This window comes from Durio zibethinus, chromosome 14, assembly GCF_047325235.1.
Source record: "Durio zibethinus cultivar Kanyao isolate XHJ-2024 chromosome 14, ASM4732523v1, whole genome shotgun sequence".
Taxonomy (NCBI): domain Eukaryota; kingdom Viridiplantae; phylum Streptophyta; class Magnoliopsida; order Malvales; family Malvaceae; genus Durio; species Durio zibethinus.
In genome coordinates this window covers 4,881,309-4,902,985 of record NC_143175.1, presented here as the reverse complement: position 1 = coordinate 4,902,985, position 21,677 = coordinate 4,881,309, and the positions used below count along the sequence as shown (strand labels likewise).

Below are 21,677 nucleotides of genomic sequence, written 5' to 3'. Positions count from 1 at the left end.
CTCAGGCTGGTATTGATTCAGTTAACGATATAGTGTCGACCACCCTCACAACTGGAGAAACACATAAAAATCAGAGAAAGAAACAAAAATTAAAAAAAGCACACAAAATCAGTTAGAGAATTTTAGATGAAGTCTTGAGACTCTACAGCTATATTTGTCCAATAGAGACCAGCGGAGCATAATACTGGACCCAGAAGCTTGTTCGTCTACCTCGCAGGATGACATGAAGAAATTCACTTCCCTTTGACGTATCCAAGCAGCGCATTGTCGAGTTGGTTATCATTATTTATTTATTTATTTATTTTACAGGTTGCTCTAGCATAATATTATTTAAGGTGGATAGCACTACACTACGATTTCTTCTTATTTGCAATAAAGCAACAATAACAGTATGGGAAGGTTGCCTGAAGATTGTCTATGCTACGCCTCGTCTAGTGGTTGAAGTGACCAGGTTTGCTGTTGAGAATGAGATGTGTGACTCTGTTGGAACATTATATATGTATTCCGATCCTGTTACCGGCTAGTTTGATTAGGACAGCTTTCCTGCCTTTGTTACTATCGTCGTCTTTTTTTCTTACCTCGGACAAGGGAGGATATTTTTTAACTTCCCGATTAGATGTTCCTCGGTCTTGGTGTTTGCGTAACCAGTCCTCTATCAAGTACTAGTAGAAGCTGTGTGGCAAAGTGCTAGCTAGAAAGTGAAAGAAGGAAAACCAAGCAATGTAACAAGCCAAAAGGAAGCAAAGGGCCAAGAATCGATGCACCTAAATCCATCACCATCTCATAAGCAAATGTGATGCAGGAAACTGTTTATTTGTTCTCGTGTTGGACACCAAGTAAGTTTAAACTGTTTCACAGGTAATTTTGATTTGTCGAGCATCTTTTAAATGACCCTTGAAGATAAAAAGAATTTAAAAAAGATTTTTGAGAAAAAGTTGAAAGTATCAATTTTTCTTAAAAATAAATTTCAAAAAAGATTTTTTGAGGAAAAATTGAAAGTATCAATTTTTCTCGAAATTAAAGTTTTTCAAAAAATATTTTTGAGGAAAAGTTGAAAGTATCAATTTTCCTCGAAATTAAGGTTTCCAAAAAAAATATTTTTGAGGAAAAGTTGAAAGTATCAATTTTTCTTAAAAATAAATTTTTAAAAAAAATGATTTTTGAGGGAAAGTTGAAAGTATCAATTTCCCTCGAAATTAAAGTTTCCAAAAAAAATATTTTTGGGGAAAAGTTGAAAGTATCAATTTTCCTCGAAATTAAAGTTTCAAAAGAATATTTTTTGGAAAAAGTTGAAAGTATCAATTTTTCCCACACAAAAACAATCATGCTTTTCTTCCTTTTTATTTTTTTTAATGTTAAATAATCCGACGATGGAACCTCTGTAAGTTAAACAGTAGTTTTCTTGCATACTCCTGAGGTGAGGGAATTTTTTCAATTTTTTGCTAAAAGTATTAGAGTCAATTGAGAATAATTTCCAATAGTTAATTACTTGGTAAAATTTTAAGGCTTGTTGGATAACACAAAATTATGCCGGTACCATCTTTTGATGGGCGTTGTGAGGGTGCTATAACCTTCCTCACACGTAACCGAACTCCAGAACTCTATTCTGGTTAGTAGACCTGAATCTATTCTTTTAGGGACCCTTAAACTTAGGTGTTTCCTGGAAGGACAGATTCCTTAGGTGGCCAATCGCACCTAGATAAAAAAGATTGGTGGCGACTCTCTTAAGTCAATGTCTAGCGATAGATCCCCAGATCTAGACGTTATGACATTTGAGATTTTTTTTTGGGAAAAATCTAGGCCTGAAATAGTGTTTAAAAAACAAAAATGATCAATTTGGGAATTTTTGAAAAATTTTTGGGTCACCAAAATCTAGGAAATTTTGAATTTTTCAATAATCGAATGAATTTTTTGACCACCAAAATCTAGGAAAGAGGTCAAAATCTAGAAAATTTTGAACTTTTCGGTGTCGGTTGAAGTTTTTGGTCATCGGTGCAAGGTGATGATCGGCCAAAAATTGTGCTCTATAATGGTTAGCAGAGGGGATGGGATTTTTAGAGAAAGAGGCTTTAAGGGTAGAGAAAAGGGAAAGAAAAAAAAAAAACACAAAAACAAACCTTTTATAAGTACTTCAAAATGACACCGTTTTGAGCGTTTGAACCACGCCCGACCCACGCAGGATCTGCGAGTCAACCCGTATGCTAACCCGACCCATTTCACAGGTTTTCTTTTTTCTCTTTGCTTTTTATTTTTTATTTTTATTTTGATTTTATTTATTTTATGTTGATTTTTATGTTTTTTTTATTTTGTATGATATTATTGTTATTATTATTGTTATTCTATATTATTACTAGTAATAATTTTTTTAGAAATAAATAAATAAAATGAAAAACAGAATTAAAATAAAATATGGACCTAAAAAATATAATATGTAACAAAAATTAATAATAATAACTATTTAAGGAAAATAAATTTTATTGCAAGCAAAAAAGTTATTTAAATTTCACCAAAATGTTAGGATAATTTAAAATATAATTTTTGCTAAAAAAAATAAATTAAAAAAAGGATAAATAAAATAAACAAAATGATAAATTGTTTAAATAAATCTTTTAAATGTAATTTTTAGAGAAACTTGAAAGAGTTTAGTTTTCTCTAATTATTGCAAGTATAAATAATTTTTTGAATTTCACTGTAGAGTTGAAATAATCCAAAGTTATTTTTACTAGAATAAAAGTTTATTTAAAGAATATAAAAAAATAATAAAAAAATAAAAATGAAATAATAATAATTGATATTTTGAATAATTTTTTAAAAAAATATTTTTTTTTAAAGAAAATTGAAAGAGTTCGATTTTCTCTAATACAAGTAAAAGATTAATATATTTCAGATTTCGCTGGTGAGTCGGGATAATTTAAAATTTTTAATTAAAAAAATAGACAATAAATAATAAAGAATAAAAAAATCACAATAAAAATTAATTATTTAAATCCCATAATTATCACAAAAAATTGATTTTGTTTAGGATCTTGTCAAAAAGTTTGGATAATCTTAAAACTTATTCAAAATTTTTAGGATTCCGTCGAAATGTTAAGATAATCTTAAAATTTGTTTAATAAAATTTACAAAACTCACAAAAAAGTTAGGATGTTCCTAAAATCTTTTTTAAAACAAATAAATAAAATATCTTTTGACAATATTTCAAGAATTTTGTGAATGGTCAATTTTTTTCTAAATAAAGATTTTTTATAAATTCCATCAACGCGTTAAGAAATTTATAGAATACGAAATAATTATTAATAACATTAATTTCACAACAAATAAACATTTTTAAACAAATTTTAGGAAATTAAATTAAATATAAAAAGACTACATCATCAAAATTAAATGATTACACATGGTTAGTTGATATTGTTCTTCGAGCGGGCGACGTGAGGGTGCTGATACCTTCCTCACTCATAACCATACTCTTAGACCCAATCTTAATTTCACAAACCTAAACTTTTTTTAATAAATATTAATTAATTTTAAGAATTTTATTAAAAGATGATATTTTGGATGGCCAATCATACCTTACAAAAAGATTAATGGTGATTCCAAAAATTTTCAATAAGTCTAGCGATCAAGTTCCCCAAACGAAAATCGTTATGACATTTTGCACAACATATAAGAAAGTAAAATGCACTTCTTACTAACCAAAAAAAAAAAGGAGGATCTATCAGAAGCCAAAAGTAACGGATGAAAGGACAAGAATCCATTTTCAACACTAAAATATCCGAGAGATTGTATTTCAAACAACTAAAAAAATGCATGTGTGTTCTCAATAGTTCATCTAGTAGATACCACTTGCATTTGTCTATATACACAAAAGGACAGGTCTAAAATCACTAACAGAACCATACCATTTCTTGCTTGTTGGCGAACACCAAGATGACAATGTTGCGCATAAATGGGTCATTGAATATGGCCTGAAAGAACATTATTAATAGCAAAGTGAGACAATGTTAAACCCAAATGTCTAACAAGTTTGTGTACATTCTAAATTTACAACCTGAAATTCTTAGCTTTGCCAATCCTCCCTCAGTCCAAGGGTTGTTGTAGATGTGTCTTCTCGTTTTGTCTTCTTGCACCAGTGGACTTCATTCTAGAACCTAACTTTAAATTGAGAATGATTAAAAGCGTGCTTTAGGAGTCACTTAGATTTATTTGCCCCACCAATCCGGGGATGCAATAATGATTGTCAAATAGTGTATGAGATATAATGAACCCCTTGATAGAAAATACTTTGCACTAGTGAATTTCCAACCATTACATTGGTTTTAAGCTAATTCTTAACTTTTGTTAACAGCAATAGAAATGCTAAATTAAGACCTCATTTAGCATTTCTATTGAAAGTAATTTTTGCGTTCAAAAGCTACTTTTCATCTTAATACAATGGTAAACAACAAAAAAATTTTGACTTTTGCAATATCACTCTTCCAATTTCATCTTTTGTATTCTTTCCTCTCTCAATTTTTTTATTATATCTAAATGTGTGAATCCTTACTTGCATCAATGCTGTGTAAAGGTGATATGCGAAATTTTTGTGCATATCTACACCTCTAAAACTCTAAGAATATATAATAAGTGCATCAAGAAATTGAGGTGGAGACTTCATCTGCCTTCATGGACCATTGAAACAGTCATTGAAGAAGAATTCTACAAGAGAATTAGATTGGTTGGCGGATGAAGCAACTCTAAAATAATATACAACTTAATTACGGTATCAAAAGAAAGCATCAAGAAAATTGAAGCCCTATTATATATAACCAAGTCATAGTATGATTTTTTTAACTCTTTACTTTATTAATTAAGGACACAAAACTCGAAAGCAAGAAGTGAAATTAAAAAAAAAATTCCAATCTCTAACCTATAGACATTTTCCCTTTTTTTCAATATTCCAATATCAGACAATGACTTTACTTTTGTTTGTCTTGATCTGAACATCATTTATCTTTTGCAAATGAGTGGATCCAAATTAATTAAATACTTTTGCCCGTCTCTTACTCCACACCAATTTATACAAAAAGGAAAATCAAGCAAATACATTTCCAATCTATGGCGGGTCAATCCCTTCACTAGTCCAAAGCCATTCATCAAACAACTGGGAGAAGAAAATTGAAACAAATTTATTTTCTAGCCGTCCACGGTCCACCTAATTTGCTGGAAAAGACGTCCACCTAAATTGTTAACATATTTATTTGCAAATAAATATGTTAACAATTTAGGTGGACGTCTTTTCCAGCAAATTAGGTGGACCGTGGACGGCTAGAAAATAAATTTGTTTTAATTTTCTTCTCCTAGTTGTGGTCTGGTGGAGGGATTGACTCACCTTACTTTTTTTTTTTTCTCGTATAAACTGATGTGGAATAAGAAAACGGCAAAACCTACCGATTTGAAAATTTTTAACTCATGTTCATGTCAAGAAAAAGAAAAGCAAAGTTATTGGGAATATTGAAAAAAAAAGGGCAAAAGTCTAGGTCAGACGTCTGAGATCGGAAATTTTTTATTTCATTTATTGCTTTCAAGTTTTGTTTCCTTAAAATATTAATAAAGAGTTCCAAAAAAAAAAAAGACATACTAAGACTTTGTTATATATAAATATAATAGGACTTCATTTTTCTTATTACATTATTCTCTTTGATAACATATAGTTAAGTTGTTCTACTTTTATTTCAGGTACCAATTAATCTTGATTCTCTTGTAGGACTTTTTGCAATGGCTGTTTCAATGATTCATGAAGCCTCTACCTCAATTTCTCGATGTGCTTATCATGTATTCTTGAGTTTTAGAGGTACGGATACGCGTAAAAACTTTACAGATCACTTTTACACAGCATTGGTACAAGCAGGGATTCATACATTTAGAGATGATGAAAAAATTGAGAGAGGGAAGAATATAAAAGATGAAATTGAAAAAGTGATTCTGCATGAATCAAAAATTTCCATCATTGTCTTTTCAAAAAATTATGCTACATCAACATGGTGCCTTAACGAACTTGTGAAGATACTGGAACGTAAGAAATCCTCTCAACACATTGTTTTGCCTATTTTCTACGATGTCGATCCAACCGAAGTCAAAAAGCAAACAGGGAGTTATGCAGAAGCGTTTGCCAAACATGAAGAGAATTTCAAATCCCAAATGGACATGGTACAAAGATGGAGGAATGCTTTAAAAGAAGTTGCAGATGTTGCAGGCATGGTTTTACAAAATAGGTACAAATATATAACTAATCAAGTTCCATATTACGATGCATACTCTCTTCTTAAAAAGTGCAAACTTAATTTACATGCCCAATTGCTCATTATTTCATGACATTAATTCTGTCGTCTGTGTATATAAATACATGGTGAAGAGTCAAAAACAAATTTATTAACTACTTAAATAATTTCAGAAGAAAAGAATATAGAAAAAGCTGCAATTCTAATTGTTGTTGTATATTACTTGAATACATTAAAAGGTAGGTATACTAGATGTATAATTGTTTAGGAGAGAAAAAAATTTGATATAAAAGATTTTTAAGTTAAATTGAGATTTGAGTTAGTGAGAACCAAAAAAATTTAAGATATGGAACTCAAATCCTTAATTTTTTGGAAAAGTAAAATTAGTATTATTAATATATCCTTTTGAATATGTCTTAGTTGCATTATTTTATTTAAATTTTTCATAATTTTACCAATCTTTAATACTAATTCAACTATTTACATTTTATTAGTTTAGATTGTTTAATGTAACTAATCATTTTTATCTCACATTTTAAAATTTTTTACCCTTAATATTTTAAGTGGATAGTATTTAAATTTTTTTTCCGAGAAGTATAAGATTCATGTGTGTGTGTGTGTTTCTCTATATGTTTGTCTTTCTTTTTTTTTTTTTTCTTGATAGAATATGTTTGGCTTTTTATATCTTGTCTTTCTATTTATTTGCAAAGGTGTTTTGTTCATGAGACGAGCTTACCAAGCCTCTCTTTTTAAAAGTCGAAACTAATCTTTTTCTATTTAATTGTAATTTTATATTAATATTTTAATATTTTAAATATTTATAATTAAAATTAAATAAATATATTATTGCGATTTTCAAATATAAATGTATTCTACAATGAAATCAATAGAAAATAAATTACACAAAAAACTTAATATTTATAGTGGTTTGGTACTCATTGCCAACATCCACATAAAAGAAATATTCGTTATAAATATAAAAATTACAAAAAACATAAAACACCAATAAACAAACATTCCAAACCTTGAAACAAATTACTTAATCTTAATGCTTACTAATTGATGTTTAAACCCATGGATTATTGTTTATCCCACTAAACTTAACATTTCCCCCAACTTTTTCTCACATACATATAACCTCATTAATCTTTCACAAAAAAGTACATCTCTCGCTTAGAGATCACATAAAAATTACATCTTTCTTAAGAGTATAAAGCTTAGGACATACTTCATATTTATAGAGTCAATTACTTTATTACAAAAAAAATTTATTTACTGAAAACTTTTACCAATTAAGTTTATCTATCAATTAAATAAATTTAATTTTCAAGTAATTAATCAACCAATAAAATTTTGACAAAATCTAAACTTATTGAGAGATTTTTTTTTCAAATTTTCAAAATTTTTACATTCATTTATTAACTTTTAGATACGGAAATTCCAACATTCCTATCCATAGGAACACTTGATTGATAATGATAAGGTTCGATGACAGTCTTTTAAGTTGAGCTGCCTATAGTTGATCAATCTAATCATTCTTTTAGGTTGTTTTTGAAATTCACTTAGATTCGTATTTATCATTATTTCTCTGACTTTAATCATTGATCGAAGAATTCACAAAGCATGTAGATTAATCCTTTTCTTCTGAAGGATTGTAAGAAATCTTTAAGTATTGATAAATCTTCACAGGATACTAATGCAATCCTATATCAAAGTAGTATTTATTGGTTAATCCAGATGTGTGCAATGTAGGAAGCCGTTCATAAGGAAATGTCAGGTGAGTTTAGCAGTGATAATGGTAAGCATCAATCGGATAACAATGGAAGTGTTGAGATGGTTTCTATGGGAGGATAATTGTGATCCACACCAATTCTTCAAATTTGTTATTGAATTTTATGGTGATAGAGATGACAACTATGATTTTAATAACGAGCTTGATGACGAGTGCTTTTAATATATTAACAAGAATAAATTGAAAAAAATTAGAAAGAAGAAGAAACATAAAAACTTTAATTGGAGTAGAAAGAATCTAAGATTAATAATGAGCGTAATGATGAGTGCCTATAATCGAAGATTAATATTTGTATTCCTAGACCAATACAATCACTATAAATGATATATGCATTTTTGATAATGGTATACAAATGAGATTTTTTTTTTCATAAAGTTGAAGCTATCAATAATTAATCAATAAATTTAAATTAAGGTCGTGGATATTTTTTTTGTCATATCGCATTTATCATAGATGCAGACATAATAGGCATCATCATGATCATTTTTTTTTTAAATTTACATAATTTATTATCAAATATAGTAATTATAATTATAATCATAAAAAAAAATTTTATAATTTTTAAAGTAATTAATCAAAATCTAATTTTTTATTTATATGAAAACAAAGTACTTACAATTTTTTGACATATTATAGTAAAATATTGACATTTGAAAATTTAACAACTTATAAATATCAAAACAATAAAACCAATAATAAAATCCTAATAAAAATAAAAGTTAATAACTAGTGAAATGAATATATTAATCATTTAATATTTTTTTCATCTAAATTATAAAATAATATTCTTTCTAAATTTCCTTTAAACCCTTTAATCATAAATTTCTTAATCTAAATGAAAATAAATTGTCAAAACTACTCAATTTTAACCCATTATTTCTCTCTCTAATTTTTTATTAGTTAAGCATTGACTAAGTGTGCATTTGGATTCCACCGAAGTGCCAGTGCGGTGAGATTAGCATGTTTTAATGCTCAAACGTGCTGGGATTTGTCATTTGGATGACAAAACTTTAGTGCAGTTGAGGGGCTTTCAACGCACCGGAAATAAAAGCTAGAATGGACCTGAAAGGGTCCAGTGAGAAATTTTTGATCCCACTGCAATGGTTCTTTCCAGAAACAACCATACTCTTTCATCTTTTTTTCTTTTTTAACTTCGAAATTATAATGTACATCAAAAACATCCCTATCACTTAAATTCTTTTTTCATTTCGTTTTTTTTCATTTAAAAAATTTTATTAGTTTAATATAAATAAATAAAATTTTATAATTATATAATAAACTAATTAATAATTAAATAAATTTTTATAGTATTAATTTTAATTACTTTTCATTTTTTATGAATAAAATTATTGTTTAATATAAAAATATTTTTATATTTTTAATAATTTATTAATATAAAAAATATCAAATATATATTATAAATTTATTATATACAAATTTTAATTTAATATTTTTAATTATCACTTTTATTTTTTTACTATAATTCATTTCATTGTCATAATTATTTTTACATCCAAATATATATTTTATCATTAATTTTAATATTATCATTATAATATTTAATTTTATTATTATAATAATTAATCTCTTTTTCACTACTATTTTTAATCTTTCTTAAATCGATCTCTCCACTTCTTTATAAATGAGCCCTAATCCTAACCCCCACCAAACTTCTCGCTGCAACCAATTTTTTCTTGCAATTAAAAGTGCCAATGAACCACCCTCCTCTGCACCCTTCAAAGTCCCACTCTTTCTCGACTCAAACCAGCCATGGCACCCAACCAGCCATGGCTCGTTTTATTTCTTGTCTAATCCAACCACCACAGACCTAAACCCACGCCCATGGAGTGCTCATGGATGGGTTTTCGAAATTTTAGAGTTTGAAGCAAAATCTCTCAAGGTCTTAGTTCTTTTTAAGTCCTATACAACACAAATTTGCAGAAACTTAAACAAATAAAAAGGTACTTTTAAGTTTTTTGTTATTTCTTGCTTTCAATAATTTCTTCTTGATCTTTGATTGAGGTTGATTTTTTAGTGAATTCCTGTAAATCTATGATTTGTTTTCTGTTTTTTGGGCTTTATTTTGTTCATTTTTATTGAAATTTAAATGGTTGTGGATGAAAAAAACAAATTTCTTCTCATCAAGTCTAAGAAAAAAAAATGTAAATAGCCCCAATTGCAGATGAAAATGAGTAATTATAAATAAACTTATAGAACGGGAATAGGAGGAACGGTAGATCATGACAGTAGCTAGTTGTGTTTCTGATGCTATTGATCAATAAACGTTGGAAGTCGAATGAAAATATTATTCAATTCTTTTTCTTTTTTTTGTTGTATTTTACTCTAGCACAATGTTGCGGTTTCTTTTATAGGGGGTTCTCACTAGGGCTTTGCTGCTATGCTTTTTTTATGTTCTCAAGTCACGCCCTGGGCGGGCGCACCAGGCGCAAGTCCAGAGCCCGTGACACTCAGCTCTTTGATTGTCTAGTATTTTGTTGGGACATTGCATATCTTTTGGATTGGTTTCTTGGCTCTATACTTAGTAAGTTATTAGCATCTTAGGTTTGTATTAAGACTTCCCACTTGGTAGAACTTGCCTTAATTGTATTAATAACATATTTATTATTGCCTTTAGAAACTTTTGAGTCAAATTCCTTTTAGTATATCCTATGTTATTCCACATTAAATTTCACAAGAAGGAAAAGTTATAATGACTAAGGATAAAGATGTAATTTTATTGAAACCAACAAACTTTTCTTAGACCTTCAAGAGGAAAAGGTTTTAAGACTTTTAAATCTTAAGTTCATGTCTCATCGTATGTGAGTTTCATTAAAATTTGCATTGGTTTATTAATTTATGTTGTGTGTTTCTTAATTTTTAAAATGTATTAGGTTGATCATATATTTTTAATAATTTAACACTTATCTTTTAAAATTTGTAGGCATGAGTCACAATTTATTCAAGATATTGTTAAGCAGATTCAAAATAAGCTCTATCACACTGCTTTATACGTCCCTCCTTATTTGGTTGGAATAGATTCTCTTGTGACACGCATTAATCGGTGGATAGAAGAAGATGGATCAAATAACACTGGCATTGCAACAATTTGTGGAATTGGAGGGATTGGGAAGACAACCATTGCCAAAGTTGTTTTCAATCAAAACATCCAAAGATTTGAAGGTTATAGTTTCCTTTCAGATGTTAGAGAAACGACACAAGAGCGCAATGGCTTGGTTCGTTTGCAAAGACAACTTATTTCAGATATCCTAAAGGGAAAAGCAAACAAAATCTACAGTGCAGAGGATGGAATTCTTAAGATCAACGAAGCTGTATGTTGTAGAAGAGCTCTTATTGTTCTTGATGATGTTGATGATTTGGAAAACATAACTAAAATAATTGGAATGCGAATACCCTTTTTTCCAGGAAGTAAAATCATCCTAACCAGTAGGCGTCGACATCTGCTAAGCGGTCCTTTTATTACCCAGATATTTGATTTGAAAGGATCGTCTAGTTATGGAGATTTATGCACAGTGTTTGAAGTAAAAGAATTAGCTTTCAATGAATCACTTCAACTTTTTAACTGGTATGCCTTCGGCCACAATTCTATAACTGAGAGTTTTATGGAGTATGCAAGCAATATAGTCAACTATTGTGCTGGGCTTCCATTAGCTCTTCAAGTTTTGGGTTCTTCTCTCTCTAGCAAAAGTATGAGTGTATGGAAAAGTGCATTGGGGAAATTGGAAGCAATCCCTGATAGCAAAATTCAAAAGATTCTACGAGTAAGCTATGATTCCCTTCAAGATGATCATGATAAAAATTTATTCCTTGACATAGCTTGCTTATTCATTGGGAAGGATAGAGATTATACAGCTACAATTTTGGATGGTTGTGGTTTCTATACAACAGTTGGAATTGAAAATCTCATAGGCAGGTCTTTCGTAATTATTAATGAAAAAAACAAGCTAATGATGCATCAAATGGTTAGAGATATGGGAAAGGAAATTATTCGCCAAGAATCTCTTGATCCTGGAAAACGCAGTAGGTTGTGGGATAAGGACGCGTTCGATGTAATAAGAGAAAAAATTGTAAGAGACTTTATTTTAATCTACTTGTTTCTTGTATGTATCTTTTTAACTTTTATCATACAACTGTTTTTTTTTCAATTTTTTTTAAGATACACTTTCTGATCCAGGGTTCAAAAACAATTAAGTCTCTCACTGTCGACTTACAAGGATTGCTAGAAAACAAGTCTAAACGGACAACTCCAGGTCTACATTTTGCAAAGCATTCAAAAAATCGATTTGTTATGTCAAATGAGGTTGATATAGAAACTGAAGCATTTGCAAAGATGCAGAGACTTAAACTACTTCAGTTGGATTATGTAAAACTTAAAGGAGACTTCAAAGACTTTCCCAAAGGTTTAATATGGTTGCGCTGGCATGGATTTCCTCTACAATCTCTTCCAACAGATTTTGATATTAAGAGGCTAGTTGTTCTTGACATGCGCAACAGTAACCTTAAACATTTTTGGAAGGATACCGAGGTATGATAAGTGATAACCACTAATTTCTCTTTCCTTTTTTATTTTTGAAGCAATAACACATTTCTAAAAAGAGTTTTTTCTTTTCTTTTTTACAGTGTCTTCCAAATCTAAAGATCCTTAATCTAAATCATTCACATGGCCTTCTCAAAACCCCAAACTTTTTAGGACTTCCAAGTCTTGAGAAGTTGATGCTCAAAGATTGCATAAAGTTGACTGAGGTTGATGAATCCATTGGTGAGCTAAAGGTACTTACTTTTTTTAGCCTTAAAGGTTGCAAAAACCTTATGAAACTTCCAAGAACAATTGGTTTGCTATTGTCTCTTGAAGTGCTTAGTTTATCTGGTTGCTCAAGACTTGATGATATTCCTAGAGAGTTGCAAAATATGAAATCATTAAGGGTGCTTAATTTAAATGAAACTGCCATATGTCAATCGAAATCGTGGATATCTTGGCTATCACTGAAAAGAAGCAAAGAATTGGGTTTCTTTTGGGCATCTTTACCATGCTCTCTGGCAAAGTTGAGTCTTGAAAGTTGCAAACTATCTTCTGATGTCATGCCCAATGATTTTAGCAGCTTACCTTCCTTGAAGTTTTTAAATTTAAGTAAAAATCCAATCCATAGCCTGCCGAAGAGCATTAGTAGCCTTACAAAGCTTAATGAACTTCGACTGACTTCTTGCTCAGAGCTCCAACTGATTCCAAAGATTCCAATATTCAGTCCATTCACGGGGGTTTACATGTCATCGTCTCCATTAACGCACGTGCTTTCAAGTTGGCAATGTCTAATGTCTTGGAAAAGGTGTTATATTTTCGGATGTGAAAAGCTAGCTGAGGTTGAAGGTGTGTTCAAGTTAGAACCAATTGAAAACTTTGAAGTGGAACAGATTAAAAACTTATTCAACATTGTTTCTATCGACAGCAATAAAGTGCAACTTTTTAACTACCTAACAGACATAAAAGTAGTTACGACCCCACAGGTCTTTTCCCCATCTCTCTTACGTTTTTATATCCTTTTTCATCTTTTGTTTGCTCATATTACTTGGTCAATATATTCCTAATTAACTAACAATTTTGATGGATCAGGTAATACATGAATGCGGTATAACTAGCACTTTTATTTTGGGAAGTGAGGTTCCAATCTGGTTTGAGCATCGCACTAAAGGGCCTCGGATTGCTTTTTCTTTGCCCACACCATCTCATCCTGGTGAAAAGATAAGTTGCTTCAAGTTTTGCATCGTTTTTTCCCTCGTTAGTGATCAAATTTTCGAATTTCAACCTAGTCTTTCTATTTTTAATGAGACCAAGGACGTCAGGCAGCGTTATTTCTCTAATTTCATTGGAATTCCTGAAACCAAGAATAACACAATGTCATGGTTAATCCATTGGCCAACAATGGGCTTACATTTGGAAGGTGGCGATTTTGTGAGCTGCACAGTATCAAATTTTACTTTCAATGTTAGAGAATTTGGTGTTACATGTGAATCAGAAAACATCAGATATGAACATGACTTTCCACACTATATTCCAGGTATGAGTATGATAGCAAGGAATAGTAATTAATCTGTTTCTAATTTTTTGTCCAAAGTGGGAGTATTTGACATTTTAATTTTAATTTTAGCTTTTAATATCTATTAACTACAACGAACTATTAATTTTTTCCTTTTTACAAAAAAAAAAAAAGAAAAGGAAAAATGTCCTAAATATAAGATATATGAGGAGTACTGGGTTTGAACAATATAATCAAAAATAAGTTTATATAATTTCAGGTTGAATTTTCAACGGTATATCTATACAAACTACCTTTTAATATTTTTGAAATTCACAGTATATAAAGATTAAGGATAATGGATTATACATTAATAAGAGTGGTTAATACAATTTACTTTAGTGATACTAAACTAGGGATATCTAAGTTTTAGAATTAATATTTGGATATGCATGATACTTGATTATCATTAACGTTGATATATAAACAGCACATTCACATCTTTCAGGCAATGAACTTGTAAGTAGAGATATCGAGTTGGAACTAACTGATCACTTACTCAGTTTCGACTCCTATGAAAATGTTAAAGTGCAAGTTTGCAATTATTCAGATGAATCAGAAATGGTTGCTTCCCCGCAGGTTCCCTTTTCACTTTTCCAAGTTTTTCACTTTATATATTACCATTATCTTTTTTTTTTTTTGTTCTCTCTCACTCTCTTTTAGAACTGATTCTATAATTCAATGCTACAGGTATTACACGATTGTGGCATAATTACAGCTTCTAATCATGGAGCTAATGATACTCTATATTATCAAGGTGGCAGGCCTAAGATTTCAATTACAGTGCCCCCAAACTCTAGTCAAAAGATCAGCTGGCTAAAATCGATTATCATTCTTGCTACCAACAATGATGAGACATTTGAATTTTTGCCACGAATTGAAATCGTGAACGAGACGAAAGGTACAAAGTGGACCTATTCTAAACATTTTATTGGAATTCCGGAAACCAGCAACGATTTATATTGGTTAACTAGTTGGAGATTTAGGGGTGATGAACTAGAAGCTGGTGATCGTATTAGCCTTACGGTGCTTTCAGATTCACGTGTACTACACTCTGGTTTTGACGTCGTATATGATTCTGAGCCAGATGACAAGTGCAAGCAATTGATGAGTAAATGTTCTAGTTTCTTTTCTAGAGTTTTTTTTTATTTTTTCTTCAAATCCCAAAGAAACTTGTATAGGATGCAGAGTTTAGTCAAATGCTGATTAATGTAGGATTTCATTGGAGCAAATCAAAATTTTGGCTTAATCGGGGCTCGCTTGGCTTGGCTAGCGTAAAGGAGAATGGCCTCCTGTCGTATTTTCATCTGTGATTTTTTCGTGTATGATACTGATATTGATATTTTCTCTTCATTGATAAAGAAACCTGGCAATGAGTCCCCTCTTGGCGTATTAAAGTTGAAAGTTGATAGTTCTGTAAATAAGGTAAGGTGCTGATGGAGTTCTTGATGAGTTCAACCAAATGCATAGTTTATTGCAAATTTGGAGGCTGTTGTAACAATGTTTCTGGGATTCTCAATATTTCTGTTCCTATGCCTTAATAATCGAAACTGATTTTCTTGGGAAAATTATTGTTGCGCTCAGCTTCATGATTAACGGACACGTCCCAAGTGGTATTTCAGTTTTTGACCTTCAGCTCCACAATTCTTCCCTTCGTCAACAGCAAATCGGCAAAAGTCTAGGTTTGGGATTGAAATTTTTCTTATTTCATTTTTTTTTTGCTTTCGAGTTTCGTTTCCTTAAAAACAAATTAATCAAAGAGTTAAAAACAAAATCATACTTATTATATACTCAAGTTATTTTACATTAAATCTATCCAATGATCGGAGTATTTGTCTAAACTCAAAGACACTTGATTCTTTAAAAGATTTGAACAAAAATATTAAATTTATGAATGATAAAAATATAATACCTATTTAAAATTCAAGTCAAACCTTGGTTTTAATATTTAAAGCCTTAATCCAACTCAATCATTTAACTCGATAATTATATATTATAAATATATAATATAAAATATATTTAATATTAATAAATAAATAATATTTAACTCGATTGATTCAACTCGATAATTATATATTATAAATACATAATATAAAATACATTTAATATTAATAAATAAATAATATCCAAGAATGTCCTAATTGTTAATAAAATAAAAAAAAAACTCTCATTTCTTTGAAGTTTTTCAGATTTCAAAGAGAAAATAAAAATTTTATTTTACCTTATTTACCTTTACTTAATTACATTTTTAAACTACATAGACAACATTATTTGTCTTTAAAATATAGTAATTTTATATGTTGTTTTTCTATTCAATCTTTATAATTCAATAAAAACAATTTTTTAAGATAAAACGTAATTATTCTTAAAAATATAAAAAATTATTTTATAAAATTAAATAAAAATGACATTTTTATAAAAAAAAAAACAAAAATTTTTGTTTAAAATATGAAAAATTTTATTTTTTAAAATTTAACAAAAATGATATTTTAATATTAAAAATGCAATCTTTATTTAAAATAGGAAAAAATTTTCAAAATTTAACAAAAATAATGTTTTTAAAATACAAAAATGATTTTTATTGAAAATATGTACAATAAAACCTAAAATACTTTTACTTAAATAATTTAATAAAAATATTAAATAAACAATTTACATGTTAAATAAATAAAATTTTAAATAATTTATTTATTCACATGTTACTCGCATAAATATTATGAATATCATGTGTTATTCATTTCTCATCAAAAATAATATAATAAAATATTTTATTAGGTAATCTTATATTCTTCTAAACAAACATAAAAATCTTAAATTTTTTAAGATCAACAAAATTCAAAAATCACATGTTTTCTTTCAATATATTTTTTTCGGAATTACTTTCTCCCAAAATCTAATAATTCAGGAAATAAATGCCACTAAAAAGTAGAGCAAATAAACTATAGCCTAATGAATAAGTACATTTGGTCAGAAGAAAATATGATTACATAAAATAGTTTCGATAATGTAAGATACCGGCATTTGGTTCAACTGGTTGGAATGTAGAATTCATGCTCAATAAACTTCATTCCTTGTAAGTAAATGTCACACAACTTTACCAAGTGAAAGTCAATGTCATGTTTTTTTTTTCTTTAAAAACATATTGCCCCTTTTCAAAATCTGTGAAAAGAACAAACAGCATTTGCTATCCATCTCAACTGCAAAATTCATCACATCTAATTTAGCGCCAAAAGGAAATGTCAAAAAAAGAGAGATGGATCCCATATATTATACAAAGAAATGGAAATAAGATCACAAAACTAATCAATGATATATGCCAAGAGGAAATTTTGAAAAAAGAGAAAAAGATTCCAAAGATTAAACAAGGAAATGAAATTAAGACCATAAATCTAATCAAATGGTATATCTAATACATACTAAATCAGAATTCACACAAGTCAACAGCTTTGCTCAGATAAGTAGGATCCAATTATATTTTTGGCCATTTATTACTGCATAACAGTTTATACGGAAAAGAAAATCAAGCAAATACATATTTTCAATCACTCCACCCAATTCCTACTACAGGAAGAAGAAAATTCAAACAGATTCATCTTCGTCATTTCTACCTCTCTTGTATAAATTATAACAGGTTAAATAAATGAAGAATTGTAGTGCTGAGGGCCAAAAACTAAAATACTACTTGGGATGTGTCCGTTAATCATGAAGCTGAGGGCCATAATTAAGGCTAGCTTTTTCTCTAACTCTGTATTTTATTTTTTTTTTCAATATAATATTTAGTTCAGCTCAGCATTAAGCTTGAAAGTGACTTTTGCGTTAAAAATTTGCTGTCGACTAAATCTCATTGTCAAAGAACAAAAAAATTGACTTTTTTGAGCAAAGGTTTAATTTGTAAATACAAATAAAAAAACTCCTAACAGATGGATGAAAATAAGAGATAGGACTTTAAGTACTTATACTCATATTGGAATATAGAAATGTTATCTCTTAACGGAAATTGTATGATCTGACTGAATTAAACTTTAATTTTTCTAAATTTTTATTATTTTACACATATCTTTTTGAACATTTTAATTCACCGCATCATTTTTCACAACAATACCAAATATTTAAAATTCTTAAAAGTTTTTAAGCACAATAGAAATGCTAAACTAAGACCTCCTTTAGCATTTCTATTGAAAATAATTTTTACTTTCAAAAGCTGCTTTTCACTCAAATGAAGTGCTAAACAACAAAATATTTTGACCTAGATATTTTCCCTTTTTTCTTTCAGTATTCCAATATCAGACCATGACTTTGCTTTTGTTTTTCTTGACCTGAACATCACTTATCTTTTGCAAATGAGTGGATCCAAATTAATTATATACTTTTTGCCCGTCTCTTACTCCACACCAATTTATACGAAAAAGAAAATCAAGCAAATACATTTCCAATGTATTGCGGGTCAATCCCTCCACTAGTCCAAACCAATTGATCGTACAACTGGGAGAAGAAAATTGAAACAAATTTATTTTCCAACCATAAGAAAATTGAAAAAAAATCTTTTGTCGATAAGATTTTCTTTTTGCCAACCACAAGATGTTGATTGTGTTTGTGTTGCATTAAGAAACACCCATCTGATGTAGGGACTGCCTGTATGCAGAGAAAAAAAAAATGAAAAAGATCAAGTACGGAAGCCAAGAGATCTTTTCCGACTATTAATGATTCAAAATAATCTTTGGCAAAAAAAAAAAATCTAATGGACAAAAGAATATCAACTATTAATGAATTATATAATAGAAAACTATAATTGGAAGTTGGACAAACTGAGAAAAGGAGGAATTAAATGTCCACTCTAGTTATATCTTTTCCAACAAATTTGGTGGACGTCTGGAAAATAAATTTGTTTCAATTTTCTTCTCCCAGTTGTGAGTTGTGGTCTGGTGGAGGGATTGACCCGCTTTGCTTGATTTTCTTTTTCGTATAAAATGGTGTGGAGTAAGAGACTGGAAAAAGTATTTGGATATCACTCATTTGAAAATGATAAGTCATGTTCATGTCAAGAAAAAGAAAAACAAAGTCATGGTCTGAGATTAATGGAATATTGAAAAAAAAAAAAAAAGGCAAAAGTCTAGGTCTAACGTCTGAGATCGGAAACTTTTTCTTTCATTTATTGCTTTCAAGTTTTGTATTCTTAAAATCTAATATATTAATTTTGTAGAGAATGAAAGAAAGAGATGGTGTACACGTGGCATCTTATTCTTTCTCTATCTTATATATTTTTATTTTTTTAATTTTATTTTTGTTAAATCTATTTATCATTTCTTTTATTTTAAAATTTTTTTTAATTTAATTTTTTATGAGATAAATTTTATAAAAAAAGTTAATTAAAGTATAAATGATAAAATAATCCATATTCAACTAGTTTTAATTCACACCAATCTAATATAAGTGCATTTTAAAAAAAAATCGAGATTGGATTCATGATTTTTTTTTTTTTTTGAAAATGGGATTGAGTTGAAGATAGATTTAAGGTGTTCTATTATGTTTTAGGTGTTCCCATTATACCTCCCTCTTTTGTTTTGTTTTTATCATTTTTTTGTTTTTTAAAATTTTTTCTTTCTTTTGGATTTCTTTTTTCTTTTTACTTTTATTCCATAAGTTCTATAATAAAAAAAATCAATTGAGATAGAAGTGATAAAATAATTTGCATCCAATAAATTTTGACTTGTATCAATAAAGAGTTCAAAAAAATCATACTGACTTTGTTATATATAAATATAATAGCACTTCATTTTTTCTGCATGATACTTGATTATCATTAACATTGATATATAAACAACACATTCACATCTCTCAGGCAATAAACTTGTAACACGAAATATGAGTTGGAACTAACTGAAGACTTACTAAATTTGGGCTCCTATGAAAATGTTAAATTGTAAATTTGCAATTTTTCAGATGAATAAGAAATGGTTGCTTCCCCACAGGTTCCCTTTTCATTTTCCAAGTTTTTCACTTTTTATATTACCACTTTTTTTTTTTGTTTTTTTTTTAATAACTTATTCTACAATTCAATGCTACAGGTATTACACGATTGTGGCATAATTACTGCTTCTGTTCCTGCAATTAATGACATTCCATATTATGGGGCTGGCAGGCCTCCTAAGGTTTCAATTACAGTGCCCCCAAACTCTACTCAAAAGATTAGCTGGGTAAAATCAATTATCTTTCTTGTTGCCAACAATGATGAAACATTTGAATTCTTACTACGAATTGAAATCGTGAACGAGACCAAAGGTACAAAGTGGACTTATTCTAAACCTTTTATTGGAATTCCGGAAACTAACAACACCTTATATTGGTTAACTAGTTGCAAATTTAGGGGCAATGAACTAGAAGCTGGTGATCATATTAGCCTTACGCTGCTTTCGGATTTACGTGTACTACAATCTGGTATTGACCTCGTATATGATTATGAGCCAGATGACAAGTGCAACTTTCTTGATCAGTTGCTATGGATGAGTAAATGTTCTAGTTTATTTGTTTTGGCTTTTATTTATACTTTCTTCAAATCCCGAAGAAACTTGTATAGGATGCAGAGTTGAGTCAAATAGTAATTAATGTATAGGATTAATCAAATTTCTGGTTCAATCGAGACTTGCTTGGCTTTGGTGGCGTAAAGGAAAATGGCCTTCTGTCTTATCTTCATCTCTGATATATTTTTTTCATGTATGCTAATGGTATTGATATTTTCTCTTCATCGATAAAGAAAACCTTGCAATTAATATCCTCCTTTTGGTGTATTAAAGTTCAAAGTTGATGGTTCTGTAAGTGGGGTAGGGATCTGATGGAGTTTTCGATGAGTTCAACCAAAAGCATAGTTTATTGCAAATTAATTTGTGACATGTGCAATACACAGATTACTTTTATTTATTTAAATATATGTATAGACACATAAATAAATAGTATTTAATTTACATGTATAATGTATATATAAAGTATATATAATAGTTTTGGGTTAATTTGTTAAAAGTGAGATGGTTATGAAAATGTTTAAATGTTAATTATAATTCAAAATATAGTAGTAGTAATAGTAATAACTATATACTTTTTTTTCATTTGCATAATCCAATTTTCATTTAAAATAGAAATAATACAAACATGTTAAATAAAATTTTCAAAAAATTTCATTTGCCCAAAAGAATATAAAATATTATGATTCATTATTTATCAATTGTGTAACACTTGAGCAAAAATATCCACAAGTTGAAAATCAACATAGAGCAAAAAATAGATAGATATGAATTTAATATTGTTAAAGGAAACAATAGAAAGACGTTACAAGTTAACTAAAAGGTGTAACAAAGAAGAGATTTGATAATTGTAGATTAAAATATTTATCTTTAAAAGATTAATTTGATGCAAAGGCAAATACAAAACATCTTAGAAAGTATATCGGAACCTTAATTTAATGAGAAAATTATAGTTACCTACGATTTTCATTAAAAATGAGGGATTATTAATAAATCATAAGTGATAAAATAAAAAAATAAATTA

At 29.0% G+C, this 21,677-nt stretch overlaps 2 protein-coding genes and 1 pseudogene across 4 annotated transcripts; all 3 read left to right on the top strand.

The window, feature by feature from the left end:
* Positions 1 to 5,754: 5,754 nt before the first annotated feature.
* Positions 5,755 to 11,410, top strand: LOC149514987 (toll/interleukin-1 receptor-like protein pseudogene; annotated as a pseudogene).
* LOC149514986 (disease resistance protein RPS6-like) lies at positions 9,658 to 15,535 on the top strand. 3 transcript variants are annotated; one of them, XM_089743280.1, is made up of 8 exons: positions 9,659 to 10,010; positions 10,991 to 11,378; positions 11,473 to 12,134; positions 12,242 to 12,592; positions 12,688 to 13,569; positions 13,676 to 14,120; positions 14,587 to 14,717; positions 14,829 to 15,535. In XM_089743280.1, exons 3-8 carry the CDS (start codon positions 11,670 to 11,672, stop codon positions 15,342 to 15,344), a joined length of 2,790 nt encoding a protein of 929 aa, XP_089599406.1. In that variant the 5' UTR covers positions 9,659 to 10,010; positions 10,991 to 11,378; positions 11,473 to 11,669; the 3' UTR covers positions 15,345 to 15,535. The 3 variants fall into 3 exon arrangements, with proteins under 3 accessions (XP_089599405.1, XP_089599404.1, XP_089599406.1); XM_089743279.1 differs by having other exon boundaries at positions 9,658 to 10,010; positions 11,086 to 12,134; XM_089743278.1 differs by having other exon boundaries at positions 9,658 to 10,010; positions 10,991 to 12,134.
* Positions 15,423 to 20,725, top strand: LOC149514985 (uncharacterized). The gene is given in 3 exon segments (XM_089742955.1): positions 15,423 to 15,563; positions 20,006 to 20,107; positions 20,204 to 20,725. Coding segments are annotated over 3 exon segments (765 nt in total).
* Positions 20,726 to 21,677: the final 952 nt, after the last annotated feature.